The following is a 25,041-nucleotide window of genomic DNA, read 5'->3' as shown; positions in this document are numbered from 1 at the left end:
TGATAAGGTATCAGCAGTCCATTACACACACTGACCGATTCAGCAGTCCATTATATACTCCACCCGATTCAATAGTCCATTGGACACTCCACCCGATTCAATAGTCCATTATACATTCTACCCGATTCAGCAGTCCATTTTACATTCTACCCGATTCAGCAGTCCATTTTACATTCTACCCGATTCAACAGTCCATTTTACACTCCGCCCGATTCAGCAGTCCATTTTACACTCCGCCCGATTCAGCAGTCCAATATACACTCCGCCCGATTCTGAAGTCTACTAAATACACTGCCCGATTCAGCAGTCCAATACAGACGCCACTCGATTCATTATCTGAAGGGTTGCGAATGGAACTGAACACTGTGCAATCATTAGGGAACATCCCCATTACTGACGTTATGATGGAAGGAAGGTCATTGATGAAGCTACTGAAGATAGTTGGGCCTCGGATACTGCCCTGTGGAACTCCTGCAGCAATGTCCTGTGGCTAAGATGATTGGCCTCTAATGACCATTATCATCTTCCTTTGTGCCAGGCATGACTCCAGTCACTGGTGTGTTTTCCCCCTGATTCCCATTTACTTCAATTTGACTCGGGCTCCTTGGTGCCACACTCGGTCAAATGCTGCCTTGATGTCAAGGGCAGTCACTCTCACCTCACCTCTTGAATTCAGCCCTTTTGTCCATGTTTGGACCAAGGCTGTAATGTGGTCTGGAGCCGAGTGGTCCTGGCAGAACCCATACTGAGCATCGGTGAGCAGGTTATTGGTGAGTAATTGCCGCTTGACAGCACTGTCGACGACATCATCTATCACTTTGCTGATGATTGAGAGTAGGCTGATGGGATAATTGGCCGGATTGGATTTGTCCTTTTCGTGGACAGAACATACCTTTTCGACATTGCCGGGTGGATGCCAGTGTTGTAGCTGTACTGGAACAGTTTGACTCGAGGCTCAGCTACTTCTGGAGCACAAGACTTCAGCACGACAGCCGGGATGTTGTCGGGGCCCATAGCATTTGTTGAAGCCAGTGCACTCAGCCGTTTATTGATGCAAGGTGGAGTGAATCGAATTGGCTTCTGTGATGAAGTGGATATCGGGAGGATGCCGAGATGGATCATCCTCTCGGCACTTCTGGCTGAAGATGGTTGCAAACGCTTCAGCCTTGTCTTTTGCTCTCACGTGCTGGGCTCTTCCATCATTGAGGATGGGGATGTTGACAGAGCCTCCTCCTCCCATTAGTTGTTTAATTTTCCACCACCATTCACGACTGGATGTGGCAGGACTGCAGAGTTTTGCTCTCATCCGTTGGTTGGCACCATATTCAGGTCTATTGCCGTCAATGGGACTGCATATCAGGCGGGGCATATAACGGGCGGCCAATGCTCACAGCACAAGTTGACAAGTGGAGGGCAATTTTAATCTAATATGACGGGATGCATAGAGGCGGGATGGAGTCGGCCGCCTGTTGCACACTCCGCTCGATGTTGCCCTCCACTGATTTTAACGGAGTACCTTGTCGAGCAGTTTATAAAATGGGCAACGTTTGAACCGTGCTTATTGGGCAAAACGTGTTCCCTTTATCTCAGTCCGGATTGAAAACTGCCTTCCGGAGGTAAATGTCCCTTTCAACCCTCGGTATGAGAGATCCAATAAGGCGTGATGTGAACGCAAGACTTTCTCACACAGTAAATGCAGAATGTGTAATATTATTACGCGATTATGTTCCTGATTTCCAATTTTACCTCCTAAATGCCCGAACTGACAGAGTGCAAAGTTTAATACCACAATGAAAGCATCTTTAATGCCAGGCTTTTAACCCCAACATGTGTAGCGTCAAAATCACAAGGCCCCTCCTTGTCACATTAACGATTTCTCAGTCAGATAACCGGAACTGCGTGCCGATATTTTCACAAGGCTCATGTTATTTGGAATGCGTTAACTCAATGACATTGTGGTTTTTCATATCTCAAAATGGATTGCATTTCGGCAGCACCTCCCAAATGCTCGTCCTTCGCCACCGGGAAGGACAAGGGCAGAAGGGGCAGGAAAACACTATCACCTGCATGTTCCCCTCCAGGTCAAACACCATCCTGACTGGGACCTATGTCGCCGGTCTTTCATGTTCGCTGAGTCAAAATCGTGGAACTCCTGAGGTAACAAGGCCCACCATTACCTTCTCAAGGGGAACGAGAGGTGGCCAATAAATCCGGCCTTTCCAGGGATGCCCACATCCCGAAGAATTGCTTTAAACAGCAATTTAGAGATCCCCAGAAATTAACTCTTTTCTTTTAAAATCGAGGTTCCACTGGCTAACGGAGACATTGGTGCAGATCTTGACTTTGTGCGATAGTATAAAATGATAACGAATCTCCAGATTTTTATTTAAATTGAACTCGAATCGGGAGACATGTCAATGGGCTGTCGACTCGCAATCATCCATTTTACATCATCACAACAAATCAAAATCTATCCCATTCGCACTCGTTTTAAATCGGTTTGTGCCTCGCCTAAATTAGCAGAAACGGAAATTTCAAATCAATGCCTTTTCCTTGTTCCGCTCGTATCCAAGGGAACAATTTCAAGGGTGAAATCTGATTTCGGTAAAAGACCCCCCGCTGATTTATTTTCTTTCACACTTCAGTTTGATTTCACCAATGAAATAACGAATTCACTATTTGTGGAAATTCATTCCCCGACTCCGTTCAACTCGCTATTCAGTCACCAAACTTCCACTTCATATGCAGATCCACAATTGAATTTCTACTTGTTCTTTCCATTGATTTTATCACAGATCCGCTAACAAAGCCAGGGATATCTCTTAATCAACCGACTGGGGTGTATTTAGAAGGAGAGACTGTCGCTATTACCTGCATACTGAAAGGAGAATATCGCAGTCAAATCTACTTTTACAGAGATAATCAACTACTGTCCTCTCGTCAACTCTTCACAAAGGACAATATTGGTACATTGCTGGTTACCAATACAAACCAAGGAGGCCAGTACCAATGCCAATATGGAACCTTCATCAAAAAAAGGTGGTTAGAATCCCAGCTCAGTGAAGATGTGACGTTCACTATTGAAGGTGAGTGACGGGGAAGAGAGATGGTTAATATGTCTATTCAGCGCACTTGTTATTTATTTTTTTAAAGTTGATTCAATGTAAAATTGTTCAATATTCACAGAGAGTCTCTGAACTCAGCTCTTGACAAGATCTCTGTAACAATGGGTCCTGAACACATAGGCTGACCGTTTAATACCTGCGAAAGAATTAATAGAGACAAGCATCCACTTTGAGCCGTCTGTTAATATATCCAAGTGTGGGGGTGAAATTTGTGCTCATCCAGCACAGGATGTCGGAAAAGCAGTGTGACAAATCAGATAGAGTGGAGGGGTCGAGAGATGTGGTAGTGAGGTGGAGCTGGGTGTCTTCAGTGTACCTGTAGAACCCGACGTTGTGCTTTTTGTATGATGTCACGAAGGGGCAGCATGTAGATGATAAGTAGGAGGGGGCCAAAAATAGATCCACGAGGGACTCTATAAATACCGGTGCGGGAGCGGGACGATAACCCATTGCAGGTGATTCTCTGGCTATGACTGGAGAGATAAGAATGGAACTAGGCGAGCATAGTGCCACCCAGCTAGGCGTCGGAGGAAAGGCCTTGGAGGAGGATGTTGTGGTCAAATGTGTCAACAGCTGCAGGCAGGTCGAGAAGGATGAGGGGGATAGTTTACCATCGTCACAGTCACATAGGATGTAACTTGTGACTTTGATAATGGCCGTGACAGTAATGTGGCAGGGGTGGAAACCTGATTGGAGGGATGCAAACATGGCGTTGCAGGAAAGATTGACACGGATTTGAGAGGCGACAACGAGTTCGAACAAATTGGACAGAAAATGGAGCTTGGAGATGGGACGGTACTTTGCAAGGATAGATGGGTCAAGGGTGTTTTTTGAGAAGGTGTGTGATGACGGCAAATTTAAAGGGGAGGGGGACAATAGCTGAGGAGAGGGAATCGTTAACAATACCAGCTAACGTGAGGGCCAGAAAGAGAAGTTGGCTGGTCGGCGATTCAGTGGGAATAGGGCCGAGGGAGCAAGAGTTGGGTCTCATCGTCAAGGTGAGCGTGGAGAGGTCATGAGGGGAGATAAGTGAGAAACTCGAGAAAGATGCGAGTTCAGGTTTAGGGCAGTGGGCAAACTTAGGGGAAATTTGATTTTGTGGGCTAGGGGAAAGGAGGGAAGCGGCAGAGGCAGCTGAACAGATGGTCTCCATTTTAGCGACAATGACGTCCATGTGCTCCTCGCACCTTTCGTTGGAGGTGGGGGGGGGGGGGGAGAGGGATTTAAGAGCACAGTTTGCAGTGAAGAGAAGCCGGGGTTAACTTTGCATTCAGGATGATCCTGGAATTGTGAATAGTTTTGGCAGAGGAAACCAGGGCCCGATACAATTTTTTGTGGTCAAGCCATTACTGGCGATGAATGGCTAAACCAGTTGCACGCCATAAATTTTCATGTCTGTGTCCCTTGGACTTAAGGGAGCGGAGATGAGGGCCTGACCAGGGGGACGACCAGGTTTAGAGAGAATGTTTTCAATGTGGGCAAGGGAATCAAAGGGGGAGGTGAAGGTGTGAATGAGCAGATCGGGAGCTGCACAAATGTTGTGGTGAATGGAGGGCCAAAGGATAGACAGCTGCGAATTTGAAAGTGCCGTTGTAAGTGACTTGGGAAGGGTATTTTCAGGGGGAGACACAGAATGAAGCGTGTTTGGGAGGAGTAAGTGAGATGTGGGTGGAGAGGGATATCAGGAAATGGTCAGCGATGGCCTTATCCACGATTGACATGATGGGAGTAGAGGGGCCACTTGAAATGTCAAGGTCTAGGCGGTAGCCGTGTTTATGGGTTGGGGTGTTTATATGGAGGAAGAGTTTAAGGGAGGATAGGAGGGCAGTGAACTCAGAGGAGAGGGAGCTTGATGAGTTGAGATGGAGATTGAAAACTCGGAGTCTCTGATCACATTCACTGTTGCTAATAAGATTTGCATATCGCCAAAATTGAATAAATTGGAATTACAAAAACCCACTTTCCTTGTTCCTCTGGTATCCCTGAGTGCAATTTCCGGGCTAAATACTGAATTTGGAAGTGGAACTCCGGGCTGAATTCTTTCATTTCCCATTTCTGCTGATTGCAGTAATGAAATCGCGAATTCCCCACTTGTGGAATTTGAATCCCGGATGAAAACATCTTTTTTCAATACAGAGCAATCGTTTTTGAGATATCAAACTTCCACGGTACATGAAGCTCCACGATTCCATTTCTAATTGTTCTTTCATTTCATTTCACCAAAGAACCGTTAGCACCGCCAGGGATTTCTCTTGATCAATCGACTGGGGTGTATTTAGAAGGAGAGAGAGTCACCATTACCTGCACCGTGAATAGAAAGTACCGTGGGAATATCTACTATTACCGAGAAAATCAACTGCTGTCCTCTCGTCAACTCTTCACAAAAGACAATATTGGAACATTCACGGTTACCGGGACAAACCAAGGAGGGCGGTACCAATGCAAATATGGGACCTCCGTTAAAAAAAGGAGAATCTGGTCCCAGCTCAGCGATACTGTGACGGTCACTATAACGGGTGAGTGAAGGGGGACAGAGATCGGTAATGAGGTAAAAAAAATCATCATGAGCGTTCACTCAAAATGGACGGCATCGCATTGGGGACTGGCCAAAGGTGACACTGAGGTTTTTATTGTGCAACCCATAAAGGCGGGAAACAGTTGGGGTCGGGTCAGCCACGCGTTTTACACTCAGCCCGATTTTAACCTCCACTGACATTGATAGAGCATAACATTCTGCAGGGTGTAAAATGGACGACTGACTGAAACCGCACCGTAACCGTTTAAAATTGCCTGATTTAACGCCGTACTGAGCGAATCCTGCATTCCAGAGTCGGATCTTCATTTCAGTTGTTGGTCCGACACACCCAATAGGATGCGGGGTCAACGTGAAACCTTCTTAAAGGGTGAATTCAGACTGTGTGATAATTTTACACATCTATCTTCCTGATTCCAAATTTTACCCTTATATATCTGAAGCAGCAGATTGTACTCCACAATGGCAGTACATCGCCAGGCTTTTAACTTCACCGAGTGTAGCGTCGCCTCATGAGGAACCGCCAGACTGGCTGGCCTTTTCACATTACAGATTTCTCTATCAGATACCAAAACTGTTTGCCTAGATATTCAAAATGATGCCGTAATGCAGAATCATTTAATTTAATTACAATGTGGTTTCCGTATCTCTCACTGGATTGTATTTTGACAGCACCTCATAAACTTGCGACCTCCGCCACCTAGAAGGACAAGGGAAGCAGGTGCATGGGAACACCGTCGTCTGCAAGTTCCCCTCCAAGTCACACACCATCCAGACTTGGACCTGCAGTACGGTTCCTTCATAGTCATTGTGTCAAAATCCTGGAACTCACTATCGAACAGTGCTGTGGGAGCACCTTCATTGCAGGAACTGCAGTGGTTCAAGAAGGCGGCTCGCCATCGCCTTCTCAAGCGGAACTAATGATGGGAAATACAATGTGGCCTTTCTCGCGATTCACGCACCCCAATACATGAGAACAAAATTGATGCCATCAACACAAAATTCACGAACTTAAAATGCGAATCTCCATTGTTTAGCGGAGATCTTCACTTTTTAATCGTGTTAGTACCCAGTCTAAATTAACAGAAATCGGAATTTCCTTGTTTCGTTCGTGTTACAAAGAACAATACCAGGGTTAAACCTGAGTTTGTAAATAGAATCCCCAGCTGATTGCTTTTTAGTCGCATTTCCATTGGATTCCTAAAATTAAATCACCAATTCCCATTTCGTGGAATCTCAGTCCCCGATGTGAACACTTCCCTTCAACACAGCGCAATCGTTACTGAGTTCCCAACCTTCCACCACACATGGAAATCAACAGATCAATTTCTCATTGTTATTTCCATTTATTTTACCGCAGGCCCGCTAACACCGCCAAGAATTTCTCTTGATCGATCAACTGGGGTGTATTTAGATGGAGAGACGGTCACCATTACCTGCACAGTGACCGGGGAATATCGCGGTAAAATTTACTTTTACAGAGACAATCAACTGCTGTCCTCTCATGAACTTTTCACAAAGAACAACACTGGAACATTCACGGTTACCGGTGCAAACCAAGAAGGGCGGTACCAATGCAAATATGGAACCACCGTCAAAAGAAGGCGATTAAAATCGCAGCTCAGCGAGGCTGTCACGGTCACTATATCGGGTGAGTGAATTGGAACAGAGATTCTTAATATCTATTTAACGCCATTTGAATTTGTCCAAAATCACCCTGGTTTTAATGTAGCAGTCATTAATATTCACAGAGGGTCTCTGCGCTCAGCTCTTGTCTGGGTCTCTTTAACAATGGGTCCTGAACACACAAGTTGACTGTTTACTGCCAGGGAAGCGTTCACTTGGACCCCGATGGTAATGTATATCCCAGTGAGGAGTAAAATTAGTCTGATTAATAGAGACCTGCATTCACTGTGACCCCGATGTTAATATATATCCGAGTGTGAGGTGAAATTTGCCTTATTAATAGAGACGAGCATTCACTGTAACCCTATGTTAATATATCCCAGTGAGAGGTGCAATATTTCTAAGGCGGTCGTGCAAAACGGCCCCATTTTGCAACCCATTGAAGTGAGTGGAAAGGAAAATTAGCTGACTGTAAAATGGGCGGCCGATCGATTTCGCCCGTTTAACGATGTCGCTCGAGATGGATTTCACACCGTATTGTCTCCCCTAAGCATTTACTGTAACTCCAATCATTGTCTAACCAATAGTCCGGGGCGCAAAATAGAAAGATAATACTTTTAGATAGCGCCTTTGCCTTCAGCAGAATGTGGAGAAGCATTTCACAGCCGGTGAAGTTTAGTCACTGTTGATATCTCGGCAAACGTGGTAACGAGTGATCACGAACAGCATTGAGAGAATGATCAGTTCATACATTTTGATGGTTTCAATTGAGGGCTTAATGTTGGCCAGAAAAGCTTTCACTCCCGGCTAAATGGGCAGGCGTTGCCTCGGAGGTCATGCAAGTGGGAGCGGGGAGCGAAAAGGTGTGTGGTCGTGATGGGAGATGGTATAGTCGGGGATAGATATTGTTTTCTGCAACCGTGACCGGGAGTCCTGAAGGCTGTGTTGCCTACCCGGTGCCAAGTTTAAGGGCATCTTCTCGCTGCTGGAGAAGAACTTGCAGGAGAAGGGTGAGGATCTCATTGTCGTGGTGCACGTAGGAACCAACGGCATAGGGAGAACGAGGAATGAGGTTCTGCTGAGTGAGTTTGAGGAGCAGAACCTCAAAGGCAATATTCTCTTTATTACCACCTGAGCCATACGCAAATTGACATAGGGACAAAGAGATTAGATGCTTAAATGCGTGGCTGGAAGAGTGGTGTGGGAAGCAGGGTTTTCAATTCATGGGACACTGGCACTGGTAGAGGGGAAAGAGGGAGCTGTTCCGTTGGGATGGACTCCACTTAAACCGGGCTGGGACAATTTTCCTGGCAACTCGAATAACTAGGGCAATAGATAGGGCTTTAAAGTAATATGAAGTCGGGGAGGGGGTTTCAGGTAAGGGTAAATGTATCAGTCTAAAGAGAAAAGTCAAGGCGATTGAGCAGAGTAGCGATTTGGGTAAAAACAAGCAGAGTGTGTCAGGAAGGAAAAGAGATATAAGCAAAGGTAATAGAGCATTAGTGACGAAGGTCAAATCAGGGAAAAAAGTAAAATGTTATAATTAAAGGTGCGAGATCTGAATGTATGAAGCATTCGGAACAAGATAGATGAATTAATGGCACAAATAGAGATAAATAGGTTTGATCTAATCGTCCTTACTCAGATGTGGTTACAGGGTTTACAAAAGATCGGCAAAATGTGAAAGTAGGAGGGGATGGAGTGGGGTGCGGTGGCAGTTGTTGGCCCAGGCAACAAAGGATGAGATAAAGGCAGTGGTGAAAAACGGTCTTCGGTCAGAAAATCAGTAAGTAGAATCAGTCTGGGTAGAGCTGAGTAATAACAAGCGACAGAAAACACTTGTGGGAGAAGTTCATAGCCACCGCCCCAGCCCCCCCCCCCCCCCGCTCCTAACAATAGTTAGAGTGTTGGACAGAATATAAATCAGGAAGGTAGAGGAGAATGTAACAAGGGCAATGCAATAATCGTGGGGGAGTTTAATCGTCATATAGTCGAGACAAATCAAGTGGAAAAATGAAGTTTGGAGGATGAGTTCATGGAATGGATTCGAGACAGTTTTCTAGAACAATACGCCAAGGATCTAACTCGAGGACAGGTTACTTTAGATCTAGCGGTTTTTTTATTCGTCCATTTGATGTGTGCGGCGTTGGCAAGGACAGCATTTATTGTCCATCCCTAATTGCTCTTGAGAAGGTGGTGGTGAGCCGCCATCTTGAACCGCTTCAGTCCGTGTGGTGAAGGTTCTTCCACGGTGCGGTTAGGTAGGGAGTTCCAGGATTTTGACCCAGCGACGATGAAGGAACGGCGATATATTTCCAAGCCGTGTTGGCGTGTGAGTTGGAGGAGAACGTGCAGGCGGTGTTGTTCCCATGTGCCTGCTGCACTTGCCATTCCAGGTTATAGAGGTCGCGAGTTTGCGAGGTGCTGTGGAAGAAGCCTTCGCGAGTTGCTGCAGTGCATCCTGTGGATGGTACACACTGCAGCCACGGTGCGTCGGTGGTGAAGGAAATAAATATTTAGGGTGGTGGATGGGGAGCCATTCAAGCGGGCTGCTTTGTCCTGGATGGTGTCGAGCTTCTTGAGTGTCGTTGGAGCTGGACTCATCCACGCAAGTGGAGGGTATTCCATCACACTCCTGACTTGTTTCTTATAGATTGCATAAGAAGACAGGTTTAATTAATAATCTTATAGTTAAGAAACCTCTCGGGTGGAGCTATCAGAATATGATGGAATTTTATGTAGATTTTGAGAATGATATAGTGAAGTCGGAAACTAGTGTCTTAAATTTAAACAAGGCCAATTATGTAGGTATGAGGGGCAAGTTGGATAAGGTAGATTGGAAAATTGGTTTAAAGATATGACGGTAATAAGCAATGGTGAACATTTAAAGAAATAATTCGTAATTCTCCACATTATTTTGAGGAATAAAAATCAACTGGAAAAGTTAACCAACCGTGGCTAACGAGAGAGTTTAGGATAGTGTTAGATTTTTAAAAAGAGGCTTAAAATGTTACCAGAAAGAGTAGTAAGCCTGAGGTTTGGGAGGGTTTTAGAAATCAGCAAAGAATGACCAATAAATTAATAAAGAGTGAGAACATTGAATGTGAGAGCAAACGAGCAAGAAATATAAAAACAGATTGTAAGAGCTTTTAGAAATATTTAAAATGGAAGAGATTAGCGAAAGTAAACGTGTGTCCCCTTGAGGCAGAGACAGGAGAAATTATAACGGGGAATAAGGAAATAGCAAAGACGTTAAACAAATATGTTGTATCTGCCTTCAGAGCAGAAGACACAAAAACATACCGGAAACAATGTGGAACAAAGGGGCTAATGAGAGTGGGGAACTTAAAGTAATTAAGATTAGTAAAGAAAAATTACTGGAGAAATTAATGGGAATAAAACCTGAAAAATCGCCAAGACCTGTTGGCCCATATCCTGGAGTTTTAAAAGAGGTGGCTCCTGGGATAGTGGGTGCTCTGGTTTGGATCATCCAGAATTCCCAGAATCTAGAACGGTCCCCGTGGATTAGAAGGCATCAAATGTTATTCAAGAAAGGAGGGAAGGTAGAAAACAAGGAACTGCAGGCCTATTAGCTTGACATCAGTAGTCTGGAAAATGCTCACATCTCTTATTAAGACGTACTAACAGGGCACTTAGAGAATCCTAATGTGATTAACAGGAATCAACACGGTTTTATGAAAGGGAAATCATGTTTAACAATCTACTGGTTATTTGAGGGTGTAACTAGCAAGGTACATAAAGGGTACCAGTGGATTCAGTATATTTGGATTTTCAAAAAGCCTACGATAAGGTGCCAGATAAATGGTTGTTACACAAGATTAAGACTCAAGGGATTGGGAGTAAATTATGCATGGACTGAGGATTGGATAACGGACAGGAAACAGAGATTAGGAATAAAAGGTTCATTTTCCGGTTGGCATGCCACATGTAACGAGTGGGATGCCACAAGGATCAATGCGAGGGACTCATTTCTTACACCCTGTAAGTGGTGGAGAGGCTTTGGGGAATCAGGAGGTGAGTCACTCGCCGCAGAGTACGCAGCTTCTGATCTGCTCTCGTCGCCAAAGCATCTATGTTGCTGGCCCAGTTGAGTGTCTGGTAAATGTCGATCCCAAAGACGTTGATGGTCGGGGATTCGGCAAAGGTAATCCGATGGAATGTTAAAGAGGTGGTTGGAGCCGCTCTTGTTGGAGCTCTTGTGCCATATTTTTATTGCTAAAATCTCCACAATCGAAAAAAAATCAGTGAATGAAAGTTGTCTGTTTTACAAAAGTCCATTCTGCTCACCCACTACTCCCCGTTGTTCGTTTATTGAACAGTGCCTGAGACAACTGCCAGGGTACTCGGATACTGAATATGAAGCTTACCCAAGTGTTGAAAAGTTGGTTAACCTCATCCATGAAATGTTCAGCCGCAGGATTGGCCGCAATGTGTGGAGTTTGGTGGCATTACTCTGGACTGTTGTACCCAATTGTCTGACAGTTTGTTGCATTGAAATCGATCGTCACTGCTTGTTCCTTTCGAATTACAGGTCTATCCAAACCAAATATATCAGTGGATTCTCGTCTTGTTGTGAAGGGTGGAAAAGTCACCTTTAACTGTACAAATCCCCGGGACCTTCCTGGCTTCACATTTCACTTGTACAGATTCGGAGAAGCGAATTATTCGGATATCCAGACTGCTGCTGCACGGAACAATTCTGTCAACTTCACCATCACGATGATGGATCAGGTCGATGGAGGAAAATACACCTGTCTGTATAAAGGGGATGTGAGGGGAAGGCTGCTAACGTCGGCTCAGAGTGACCCTCTACATATAACTGTAAAAGGTGAGTGATATTCACACTGTGACTCTGTTCATCCGACCACCGCAAAAAAGTGTTTGTTTTTCATTTTTAATCTGCCTCAGGTGTTGTATTTAATGCTTAAAATTGCGTGTAAATTACACACAAAGGTCCTTTAACGCTTATTTCATTAAATATTCGCTATTTATCATGTTACTGAGGAAGGAACTAAAGCACCAAATGTTCATTGGTGTTATTTCTCTAATTCCGATGAACAGTTTAATTCTCTAGTTGTGTTCTGTCGTTCCTTACCGATCATGAAATAGTCCAGGTTCACCCCCAGGCAAGCTGAGAAAAGAATAACGTCCACGCTACGATCTGTAACAAAAGGTAATCTAACCTTGTAAGATAAAGACAAACAAACTGCAGATGCTGGAAACATACAGTACGTCAGTCAGCGTCTGTGGAGAGAGCAGGTGAGTTCTGACCAAGGCCACGCCTGAAACGTCACCTCATATGTTCTCTCCGCAGTTTTGCAGGTTTGACCAATTGATTTACTAGAATGATTCCAGGAATGAGTGACCTTAGTTACTTGGATAACTGGGGTTGTTCTCCTTAGTTCAGAGACGGTTGCGAGAATATTTGATACAGGGATTCAAAATCATGAAGGGTCTCGGCAGAGTTGATGGACAGAAACGGTTCCCTTTGGCGGAAGGGTCAAAAACCAGAGGACATAGATTTAAGGTGATTGGCAAAAGAACCAAAGGTGACATGAGGAAAAACTTTTTCACACAGCGATTGGTTAGGATCTGGAATGTGCTGCCCGAGGGGGTGGTGGAGGCAGATTCTATCATGGCCATCAAAAGGGAACTGGATAAGTACATAAAAGGAAACAAAATGCAGTGCTGCTGGGGTAGGGCGGGGGGACTAGCTGGATTGCTCTTGCATGGAGCCAGCACGGATTCGATGGGTCGAATGGCCTCTTTCCTTGCTGTGATCTTTCTAATATTCTATGATTCGATGATCATTCCAAAGTTTACAGAATTAAACTTATTAATTTCCATCCCACCATTGTTTATTTTTGTTGTTAGCTGGAAAGAATTAAATACTTACCTGTTCACAGTTCCAGTTATTATCGAAAGAAGGAATCAATGAATAAATCAGGCAATTAATTAATCGAGCAATGAAAATTGAGCTTTCAGCTGGATAATGATGTCACCATGTGACAAAACATTGCCGACCTCATTTCGGATTCCTTGATTTTGTGGCATTGCTTTAATGTGGAACATTTATAGGAATAAAAGAGAGGAGAAGAGACAGACTTTGAGTATTAGAGACGAAACGGTGCAAACCAAGAAATCGCTAAAACAAAATATCACTCGGGTTGGAAACATATCGTCATCTCAACTTTTTTCGTTTTCATCTATTTTGGAACTCACCCCGGATTCTACAGCACCCCGTGCCTATGTTTTGCTTCATTAAGGTGCAGATTATTTACTTCGTGTAGAAACTATTGGTTAACTTTGTTGCACTGTGTTCCTTTATATCATTTAGATAAATCCTCTTGGTTGGAGGCAGCTGTTGGCTCTGCTGTGGTTCTGATTTTCATCCTTACTCTGTTGGGTGTGTGCTTCTGGAAAAAAAGAAAGGTAAGTTAAACACGTATTATCCGTTCATCAAAAACACACAGACTAAGCCAACTGTCATCTCTCTTCCTCCCCGCTAGTAACCATCTCCCTCATTCATCTAGCACTGGACACCTAACCCCGGACTGTAACTGTAAGGAGATCATGGACAGAAAGGCGCAGTTGGAAATGACCTAAATCTTAGTAGACCTGATGCTCATCCTGTCCAACCAGTGCAGAACATCATCATTAAAACCCACAGAATGTTGAACTACGCAACCCAAAACAGTAGAATACAAGTCAGAGAATGTGCTAATCAAACTGTACTGTGCAGTACCGTTCCTTCCGCGACACCCGAGTCCACTCTTCCATCACCCCTAACACCCACTCTCCTCCCCACGTCACCTTCCCGTGTGAGCGCAGGAGATGCAACACCTGGCCCTTCACCTCCTCCCTTCTCACCATCCAAGGTCCCAAACACACCTTCCAGGTGAAACAATGGTTTACTTGTAATTCATCCAAGTTAGTATACTGTATCCGCTGCACACAACGCGGTCTCATCTACACAGGGAAGATCAAACACATACTGGATGATTGCTTTCCTGAACACCTCCGCTCTTTCTGCAAGCGTGACCCCGACCTGCTGGTCGCTTGCCATTTTAGTTCCCCTTCCCACTCCAACTCTGACCTCTCTGTCCTCGGCCTCTTACACTGTTCCAATCAAGCTCAGCGTGAGCTTGAGGAACAGCACCTCATTTTTCGTTGAGGCCATTTACAACCTTCCGGAAACAATATTGATTTCAATTACTTCAGATCATAACCACTGTTCCCATTTTTGGTCAGCTAGCGCTGGTAATGAGTCTACTGCTGCAATTGTCAGCTACTCCTGATTAGTCTGTTGTTAATTAACCTGTCCCATTACCACCTTCCTTACCTTTCACCATCATACCTTTTGTCTTTTAATCAATCCTGCCCTCCACCCTCTCACAGACCTTCCTTTTTGTTCTTTCCTCCCCCGCACCCACCTTCCTGCACCCCTTTCCCTGGCTCAGTACTTGCTCAAAAACTTAAATCTTTTAACATCTTCCAGTTCTGACGATAGGTCTCCGACCTGAAACGTTAATTTTGTTTCTTTCTCCACAGTTGCTGCCTGATTTGCTGAGCTTCTCCTGACTTTTCTGTTTTTATTGGAGATTTCCAGCTTCAGCAGTGTTTTGCTTTTAATGTACTGTAGTCTGCTCTGACATCACTCTGAGCACTCCTGCCAAGCTCTAACATTGACTAAACTCCTTCCTACCCCAGTCTTCCCTCCCACCGCTAACCCTGTGAACTCTGCCAGCGGATCAACGATTACCGTCCCTCCAGAATTTCCGTTCACTTGCAAACAAGGCCTTTGCCATCCCTGATCTTATTAAGGATGTTGTATCGATACCATGGACTTGCCGGTAACTCCGATCATGGCTGATGACAACTTCCCCCTTACTGAAGCCTCCCCGTCTGTCTATACCTTCTACCAGCTGCCCCACCCAAACCGCTGCGGTGGCGGTGTGACACTTATAAACAAATAACACCTTAGTCTGTGCCGCGACTCCTCGGTCAACTTCTCCTCATTTGAGCACATATGCCCCAGGTTAAATTTCCTTGACAGTTTTCGTCCCTCAGCTTCTACACTGAACGACTTCTCCTCCTCGGTGACTTCAACCCGCATCTCAGCTCACCCTGCTGTCTCTTCTCTGAGTTATGTGACCAACTGTTCTCACTTAACCTTTCCTTCATATCAATTATTGATGGGATTTGGGCGTCGCTGTCAAGGCCAGCATTTATTGCCTTTTTCCCCTTGAGAAGGTGATGGTGAGCCGCCTTCTTGAACCATTGCAGTCCGTGTGGTGAAGCTTCTCCCACGGTGCTGTTCGGTGGGGTGTTCCAGGATTTTGACCCAGTGAGGATGAAGGAACGGCGATATATTTCCAAGTCGGGATGGTATGTGACTCAGAGGAGAAAGTGCAGGTCGTGTTATTCCCATGTGCCTGCTGCCCTTATCCTTCTCGGTGATAGAGATCGCGGATTTGGGAGGTGCTGTCGAAGAAACCTTGGCGAGTTGCTGCACTTGTATGTAGAATTACATCGTATTTACAGCACCTCAGAAGGCCATTCGGTCCACCAGGGTATATGCCGCTAATTTTGCTCAACACATACCGCTCACTAGTCACACCCCCTGCCGCCTTCCAACCCACTTCCTTCTGTTTCCGCCTCTGCAAAAAAACTATGCCCTCAGTCACTTACAACGGAACTTTCAATCTCCCAACTGTGTATCCTTTGGCCCGCCAGTCGCCACCATACTTCTGCAGCTTCAATCACACCCTCACCACCACCTTTTATGCCCTATTCCCCAGTAAAACTCCTAACTTCTCCCACCCTGGTCGTTTCCCGTGGTAGGGCCTATATCTTTGTTTCCATAAATGCAAAGGCCACAGATTGAATCGCTTATGGCGAACAACCGTTCTCGCCATTGATCACCAGAACTGAGTGGATCACAGAAAGCACTGTCGGGCCCTGGAATCCTCTGCCAAAGCTGCTCATTGCCCCTGGGAAATCCTAGAGTGTAAAAATAATCCCAAGCTCCTTTTTTCCACAAAACCGTCCCCTTAAACCCCTCTCTCCTGCCCCCTCCACTCTCACCAACAACAAGTGAGAGGGGCTCATGGACTTCCTGTCTCCTTAAACACCTCTCCCCTGCCAACTGCACTTTCACCACCAACAAGAAGTGAGAGGGGCTCATGGATTTCCTTTTTCCTTAAACCCCTCTTCCCTGCCACCTCCACTCTCACTCCAACAACAAGTGTGTGCGGCTCATGGACTTCCTGTCTCATTAAACCCTTCACCCCTGCCCCCTCCAATCTCACCACCTACAAGTGAGAGTGGCTAATGGACTTCCTGTCTCGTTAAACCCTTCACCCCTGCCCCCTCGAATCTCACCACCTACAAGTGAGAGGGGCTCATGGCCTTCCTGTCTCCTTAAACCCCTCTCCCTGCCCGCTCCACTCTCGCCACCAACAACAAGTGACAGGGGCTCATGGACTTCCTGTCTCCTTAAGCCCCTCTCCCCTGCTACTTCCATTCTCACCAGTAACAAGTGTGAGGAACTCGTGGACTTCCAGTCTCCTTAAACTCCTCTCCCCTGCCCTCTGCACTCTCACCACCAACAAGCGAGAGGATCTCATGGACTTTCTGTCTCCTTGAACCCCTCTCTTCTGCACCCTCTACTTTCACAACCAACAACAAGTGAGAGGGGCTCATGGATTTTCTGTCTCCTTAAACCCCTCTCCCTCGCCCCCAACACTCTCAACACCAACAGCAAGTGAGTGGAGTTCGAGGAGTACCTTGTCTGCAAGACTGAGACCATCCGTTCAGCTGCTTCTGTCGCGTCTCTCCTTCCCCTTGTCCAACAAGCCAAACTGCCCCCAAAGCTCCACCTGCCAGAGCACTGAACTTTCATCTTCATCTATTGTCTGCTCTCTCCCCTTATCCCCTTTCTGAGCTCATCTTGTCCATCAGACCCACTCCTGATCTCACGACCCAATTCCCAATATACCTCTGACCACCCAACTAGCCTTCCTGGCCTCTTTGCCAGCTGTTACTGTAAACGGTTCACTTTCCTCAGATTTTGTCTCCTCCCTTTCAAATCTACCGTCGTCACCCCTCCTCAATGCTCACCCTTGACCCCACTACCCTTGCAAACTACCGCCCAATTTCCAACCTACCTTTCCTCTCCGAAATCCTTAAACGTGTTGTTGCCTCCCTAATCCGGGCCCATCTTTCCTGCAACTCAATATTTGAACCTTTCCAATCAGGTTTCCACTCCTGACACAGTATTGAAACGGCCATAAAACATGTCACAAATAACATTCAACCTGACTGCGACCGTGATGCATTGATCGTTTCTCATCCTCCTCGACCTCTCTGCAGCCTTTGACACGATTGACCACAACACCCTTTTCCAACGCCTCTCTTCCGCTGTCCAGCTGGGCGGGACTGCCCTCGTCTGGTTCCTCTCTAATCAATTCAGTCGTTGCCCGGAGAAGTGCCTGCAATGACTGCTCTTCATGCCCCTGCACCATTACATCTGGACACCCCAAGGATGTATACTTCGTCACCTCCTATTTCTCATCTGCATGCTGCCCCTCGATGACATCATCCAAGACAACTGCGTCAGATTCGACAAGCATGCTGCCGAAAAACAGCTCGACCTCACAACCACCTCTCTCAACCGCTCCATTACCTCTGTGTTGTCAAACTTCTTGTTTGGATGAGCCGTTGTCCTTGGCCCCCTGCACAAACTTCGTTCCCTATAAACCGATTCCATCCCTTCCCTCGCCTCTGTCTCTCGCTGGTTTGCAAGCAACCATGTCGCGCTCTTTGACGCTGAGCTGAGCATCTCACCCCATGACAGCTCCATACAATGACTGCCTATTTCCAACTCCGTATTATTGCCTGTCTTATCCCCTACTTCCGCGCATCTGCTGTTAAAAACCTGGTCCATGCTTTTGTTATCTCCAGAATCAACCATTTCAATGCTCTCCTGGCCAGCCTCCCGTCTTCCACCCTCTATAAAGTTAAACTTAATGTATCTGCGCTTCTAACAGATGCATGTTGTGCACCCCCCACTTCCTTAGAACCACCACTGGCGGCCGGAATTCCCTCCCTAAACCTTACCGCCTCCATTGGTCAATAGAGAGTAATATCGGGTGGCGAGTAAACCAGGCATCCGATCTGAACCCGCCCGGCTGCTTATGTTAAAATTATACTGTTTGGGTGTGTTCATAATACAGTTGAATGTTCTGACGGGACAGTTATGGTCCTGGAGGTAATCGTTCCAATGGCCCGAAGAACATTTTTGCTCCTTTACTTTCCTCGTGTTCCTATTTTGTAAGCCAGTAATGAGGTCCAGATTTCTAACAGTTCGTCTTTCCTCTCAGGGAAGTGGGGAAGCAGCGGAGAAATGAGGTGAGAATATCAGCAGTTGAATTGTCAATTTTATCATTCATTATTTTGCTAAATTGGACCACAAACCCAACTGAAATAAAATCCAGACGCAAACTGTTAGACGAGGGGTTTTCTTACTGATCATCTACTCCTCAAAATAATAGAATCCGTAGCATTCAATGTTCGGTGCTACTGATTTATTCAGCATTCAATAATTATTATTAACAATAATTAAACATCCACTTAACAACAGCATTTACGGCAAAACCTTGTGAGGTTTTAGCCGGAGAATCCGAACTAAACACGTTAAAGTTTCAAGCTCGGGATTTTCAGAGTTGCTCAGACCTTAATCGAATTCCAAAGTATCTGTTCCATCATCCACATTTTATAGGCCTTTTCCAACCATTCTATGTGACAATTGTCATGTTTTATAGTTACATTACATAGTTATCATTCAACACTGATTTGATTGTCCGGTACTTGCAGCCATAGATCCAATCCCCCTAACTTGCGACATTGCCTAACTTTACTGATCTAGGACTTGCTCAGGCAGGTTTTCAATTTCAAGTGAAGCGTCGATGCCTTTATAATAAAGCCGGGGGTGGGGGAAGGTTCTCCCTTTTCTGTGTCTGTGCAATAACTTTAATTTTATAGCGGCATCTTAACATAGACCGGTAAAACCCCCAACCTGTTCCCTTTCCCATTCAATAACAATCGACTGAAATACTCACACAGGCACACACGAATACACAAATGCACAAATACACACACACATACATACACACACACACGCGCACACACACACACAGATACACATGTATACAAAGATACACAGACAACACACACATAGACATAAACGCACAAAACACCCACAGTCACACAGATACACAAACACACATTCACGCTCAAACACTCACACTCAAACTCACGCTCATACACATAGACACAAATACGCACAAGAACACACAAACAAATATTCACACGATCAAATACTCTCACACACACACTCACCCATTCACAATAAAGCACTTATACCACAACACAAGCACTCACACACGGAAAAAGCACTCTCTCTCACACACACAGACACACACACAAGCACTCTCACACAAACACACACACAAATATTCTCACACTCAAATATTCTCTCACACAGACATGCACCCAGCAACACTCTCATATTCTCATACAAGCACACACAATAACACAAGGCACACACATAGAATCACTCATACACATAAACATCGACACACGTCGACACACACATAGACATATACACACCCAATCACACAGACACACAGGCACACATCAAAAAAATGCACACGCGCAGTTGCACAGACACAACACCCAAATACGCAGAAGCCAATTTGCACAAAGCAATGTCTTACAAACAACAATGAGATAAGGAACCAGACATTCAGTTTCAGCAATAAATGTCGGCCAGCATCTTGGATAAACTCTGTTGCCTATTTCAAATATTACCTTGAAATATTTTACGTCTAATTGAGAGGTCAGAGAGGGCCACAGTTTAATGTCACATCCTCAACATAGCATTTCCAACAGTGCAGCATTCCCTCTACTGAAGAGTCAGCCTAAATGTTATGCTCCAGTTTCTGGACTGGAGTTATAACCCACGACTTCCTGATTTCGAACCAAGATTGGTTCTGATGTAGTCGTTGTGGACTCTTCCTGAGGGACAACTGCATTGTGGGAACTTCCGACCTCCAGAAGTGTCATTCAAACTTATCCCCTGTGCTCCTGATAATGTGAAGGATCCCATTGGCACCATTCATAGAAAAACAGGGGAGCTGTCCCAGTGTCCTGGGCAATGTTTATTCCGCAACCAACAGCAGTAAAACAGATTAGCTGGGCATTTGTCTCATTGCTGGCTTTGGGATCTTGCTGTGCGCAAATTGTCTCATGCGTCTCCTTACATTACAACAGCTACTCCGCTGAAAAAGTACTTCATTGGTTGTAAATTGCTTTGGGACGCCTCGGGGCTCTGAAAGTCGCTATATCAATGCAAGTTCCTTCTTTCTATCATAAAAATATCATCATGGATGAATATATATTTATATTCAAAAGTGAACGGTGATACAGTTAAGCAATCATTGTGACCATACAGCAACTCAGCACTTGGCACATTACCGCTACCTTTGTGATATTCCTAAAAATATCAAGCCTCACATCTACTCCTCTTCCTTATGGACACCTTGGCCATCCCATCCATTTCCTGGAAGAAGGGAGCAAATGGGAAGGGAAGTCCAGCGAAGGAGGCTCATTCACTTCCCAGTGGACAGTGAAGGATCCATTGCTGGTTGCCAAGGACCAGCTACTCCCCATTCTTGGCGGCGGAGATTGTATCCCATTCATATGGTGATTTCATAAAACTTCCTCTGGAGGAGAGACCAACCATAGAAAGAAAACTCTTTAATAAAAGAGGAAAAGGTTTTAAGTAATAAAAGGCAGTGCATTATTTTCTTTGCATTGTTTCATTTAGACGCTGGCCTTAACCTACTAACACAGCAAAAGAAAGACGGTGTAAGTTAGAAATCGCCCAGGTGGTTTATTTCTTGCCTTTGATATTGTCTTTCTTCGTGCTCTTTGCTCCTCCTGGAAAGATGTATCGAAATATTTTGTCGCATTCTCTCAGGAGCTTCTTGTGCTTTTTAACACCACAATTATCTTGTCCTGTAAGTTACTATGTATCGCACCAAATCTATTTTCAATCATATCTAAATGTGTCCTAAAACGGCGACCGAAAAGTGTGCAATGAGAGCGCATTAAACGGATCTGAGTTTGCCTCAGCGGGCTGAACGATTAATTCCCATTCGAACACGAATCTTTGAGCTGTGCGCTTTAGGGTTGCGCCCCTATAGGAAATGAAACGAAATAACAGAGATTAGTTGGGAGGATTGTGGCTGCACATGTGTAAACATACGACTGTTTAGATAGTATACAGCAGTGACGGATTGGCTTTCGGTTTAAGTGTGGAACACGCAGAACATTATTATGTATACAAGACAATGTTCTATTTTCCCACTGACCCAGTGTCCGGTTTGCATGTCTTGAACCAGCCATCTTTTTATCCCGCCTGGAATGTTAATTAGCCCTTTTTCTTTGCTGTGCCTATCGGAAAATGCTACTGGCTTTTTTGATTTTGCAAAGGTGTAAAACGCGCGATATGGATTCAGCCGCCCATTGTAAACCCCTCGGGATTTTCCTCTCCTTCGATATCATTGGGCGAGTCCCTTCTCGCCCGATTTCCGCCACCGCCCAAGTCGGAAGTTCCGCCCGCTATGTATTTCCAGCATCTCCCCTTTCTCTACTGCAGCTCGCGAGTCTCTCCTTGTTTTTAAACAAACAGGTTTAACTTGATCTGATTACTTCATCTGAAATCATAACCGTTAACAGGCAGTCAAAATCATTTAGTGTGGAGCAATATTTCCCATTAAAGATCGCCCACTGGAAAAAAAAATCTTTTTAGAATTTTGTCCTTCTGCTGCCGTTCATCTGCCGATAGAATTTCGCTGTACTTTTACCAAACTTTCAGCCGATCGGTTGAATTCCTGACCAATTGTACTGTTGATTTCAGGGCCAGCGAGACACCCTCCAAACCGGAGATGAGGACTCCAGCATCGACACAATGGTGAAGGTTTAGAACATTTGTATGTCTCCCGGGCACAATGCCCCGCTCCAACCACTCAACAAGAGGGCCAGTGCCGAAAAACGCGATAGTCATGAGCATTTCACCAATTTCTGTATTATCAAGTGAGATTTTATGTTTCTATATCGCAATCTGGAGAAATGCAATCTAGGGGAGATGTCCTACCTGCCTCCTGGTATTCAGTTTACTTCAAATATCATTACAACGACCCTTTTGGTGGAGGAATTGTTTATTCTGCACAGCCCGATCCTGAATCGCAAACTTGGACCCCAGTTGATGAACTGGAAAAAAATGAGATGCCAACTTGGTGAAGGTGCAACACAGGACTACATGCATCCTAAACAGCAGAAGCAACATGTTATAGACAGAGCTGATAGATCCACAAACAACGGATCAGATCAAAGCTCTGCAGTCCTGTCACATCCAGTCGTGAATGGTGGTGGACAATTAAACAACTAACGGAAGGAGGAGTCTCCATGAACATCCCCATCCTCAATGATGGCAGGCTCCAGCATGTTAGTGCAAAAGACAAGGCTGAAGCGTTTTCAACATCTTCAGCCAGAAGTGCCGAGTGGATGATCCATCTCGGCCTCCCCTCGAGATCTCCACCTTCATAGAAGCCAGTCGTCAGCCCATTCGACTCACTCCACGTGATAGCAAGAAACGGCTGAGTGCACTGGATACAGCAAAGGCTATGGGCCCAGAAAACACCCCAGCTGACGACTTGTGCTTCAGAACTAACTGCGCCTCTAGCCAAACTGTTCCAGTACATTTACAACACTGGCATCTACCCGACAATGTAGAAAATTGCCCAGGTATTTCCTGTCCACAAAAAGCAGGAACAATCAAATCCAGCCAAATACCTCTCATCAGTCTACTCTCAATCATCAGCAAAGTGATGGAAGGAGTCGTCAACAGTGCTTTCAAGCAGCACTTACTCACCAATAACCTTCTCACCGATGCTCAGTTTGGTTCTGCCAGGAGCACTCGGCTCGAGACCTCATTACAGCCTCGTTCCAAACATGAACAACAGCGATGAATTCCAGACGTGAGTTGAGAGTGACTGCACTTTACAGCAAGGCAGTATTTGACCAAGTGTGGCATCAAAGATTCCGAGTGATATTGAAGGCAATGAGAAACGGGGGAAAACTCTCCAGTAGCTGGAGTCATAACTAGCATAAAGGTCGATGGTAGTGGTTTTTGTAGGCCAATCATCTCAGCCCCAGGACATTGTGGCAGGGGTTCCCCAGAGCAGTGTCCTCGGCCCAACCATTTTCAGCTGCTTCATCAATGATTTCCCCTCCACTTTAAGGTCAGAAATGGGGATGTTCGCCGATGATTGCACTGTTTTCAGTTCCATTCGCAACCCCACAGATAATGAAGCAGTCCGTGCCCGCATGCAGCAAGATCTGGACAACATCCAGGCTTGGGCTGACAGGTGGCATGTAATATTCACGTCAGACAAGTGCCAGGCAATGACCATCTGCCAACAAGAGCGAGTCTAATCACCTCCCCTTGACTTTCAACAGCATTGCTATCGCCGAATCACTCACCGTCAACATCCTGGGGGTCACTATTGACAACTGGACCAGCTAGATAAATACAGTGGCTAAAAGAGCAGGTCAGAGGCTACAAGAGCGGGTCAGAGTGACTCACCTCCAGACTCCCCAAAGCCTTTCGAACATCTAAAAGGCACACGTCAGAAGTGTGATGGAATGCTCTCCACTTGCCTGGATGAGTGTAGCTCTAAGAACACTCAAGAAGCTCAACATCATCCAGGACAAAGCAGCGCGCTTGATTCGCAACACATCCACCACCCTAAATATTCACTCCATCCGACATTGGCCCAACATGGCAGCAGTGTGTGCCATCTATAAAATGCACTGCCTCAACTCGCCAAGACTTCAACAGCGCCTCCCAAACCCACGATCTCTCCCACCTCGAAGGACAAGGAGAGCAGGTGCATGGGATCAACACCACCTGCACGTTCCCACCTGCACATTCCCCTCCAAGTCACACACCATCCCGACTTGGAAATATATCGCCATTCCTTCATCGTCGCTGGGTCAAAATCTTGGAACTCCCTACCTAGCATTACTGTGGAAGAACCTTCACCACAAGGACTGCAGCGGTTCTAGAATGCGGCTCAACACCACCTTCTCAAAGGCAATTAGGGATGGGCAATCAATGCTGGTCTTGCCAGCGACGCCCACATCACATGAATGAATAAGAAACACCTTCATGATTTAAAGTTTAAGACTTCTCCTCTCTTTTTCCGTGGAAATAATCCCGGTATTTCAAATCTTTCCCCATACAGTTTCCTTTCTCTGGTCTCATTCGAGAGAATCTACATTGTGCTCTCTATAGATTTTAAGTTGTTTCTATAATGGGACGTCCAAACTGCACACTGTACTCTTGTCAGCAGCCCGAGAGAGCAGTAAAACGGGATGTCAACAAGGGGAAAAGGCAAATAACTAATAAACCTTCATCTTATTCACTGTAGCTGGTTTCATCTTCGATCGATCACTCCATAAAGGCAACCTCCTCTCTACATTTGCCCCACTTTTGACAGCCGTACCTTCACCCATATCCACACTCCAGAATGCCCTTTATTTCAATGCGATGGCTGTAGATAAACCGTGTTCTGTTGTTCGAACAAAACAGTGTCCACGAGCAGT

At 45.5% G+C, this 25,041-nt stretch overlaps 1 protein-coding gene across 1 annotated transcript in view; it reads left to right on the top strand.

Annotated features, from left to right (window-relative positions):
* Positions 1-22,357, top strand: part of LOC137317970 (immunoglobulin superfamily member 1-like) — a 35,546-nt gene extending 13,189 nt beyond the window's left edge. The window contains exons 4-9 of the mRNA XM_067980962.1: positions 2,796-3,086; positions 5,351-5,641; positions 7,019-7,309; positions 11,837-12,133; positions 13,643-13,737; positions 22,292-22,357. Of these exons, the coding sequence (XP_067837063.1) occupies positions 2,796-3,086; positions 5,351-5,641; positions 7,019-7,309; positions 11,837-12,133; positions 13,643-13,737; positions 22,292-22,357 (1,331 nt within the window). The remainder of the gene's footprint in view (positions 1-2,795; positions 3,087-5,350; positions 5,642-7,018; positions 7,310-11,836; positions 12,134-13,642; positions 13,738-22,291) is intronic.
* The last annotated feature ends 2,684 nt before the right edge of the window (positions 22,358-25,041 follow it).

The sequence above is a fragment of the Heptranchias perlo genome, unplaced genomic scaffold (genome assembly GCF_035084215.1).
Source record: "Heptranchias perlo isolate sHepPer1 unplaced genomic scaffold, sHepPer1.hap1 HAP1_SCAFFOLD_64, whole genome shotgun sequence".
Taxonomy (NCBI): Eukaryota; Metazoa; Chordata; class Chondrichthyes; order Hexanchiformes; family Hexanchidae; genus Heptranchias; species Heptranchias perlo.
The sequence above is the reverse complement of the archived record's forward strand: the minus strand, read 5'-3'. Positions and strand labels throughout refer to the sequence as shown.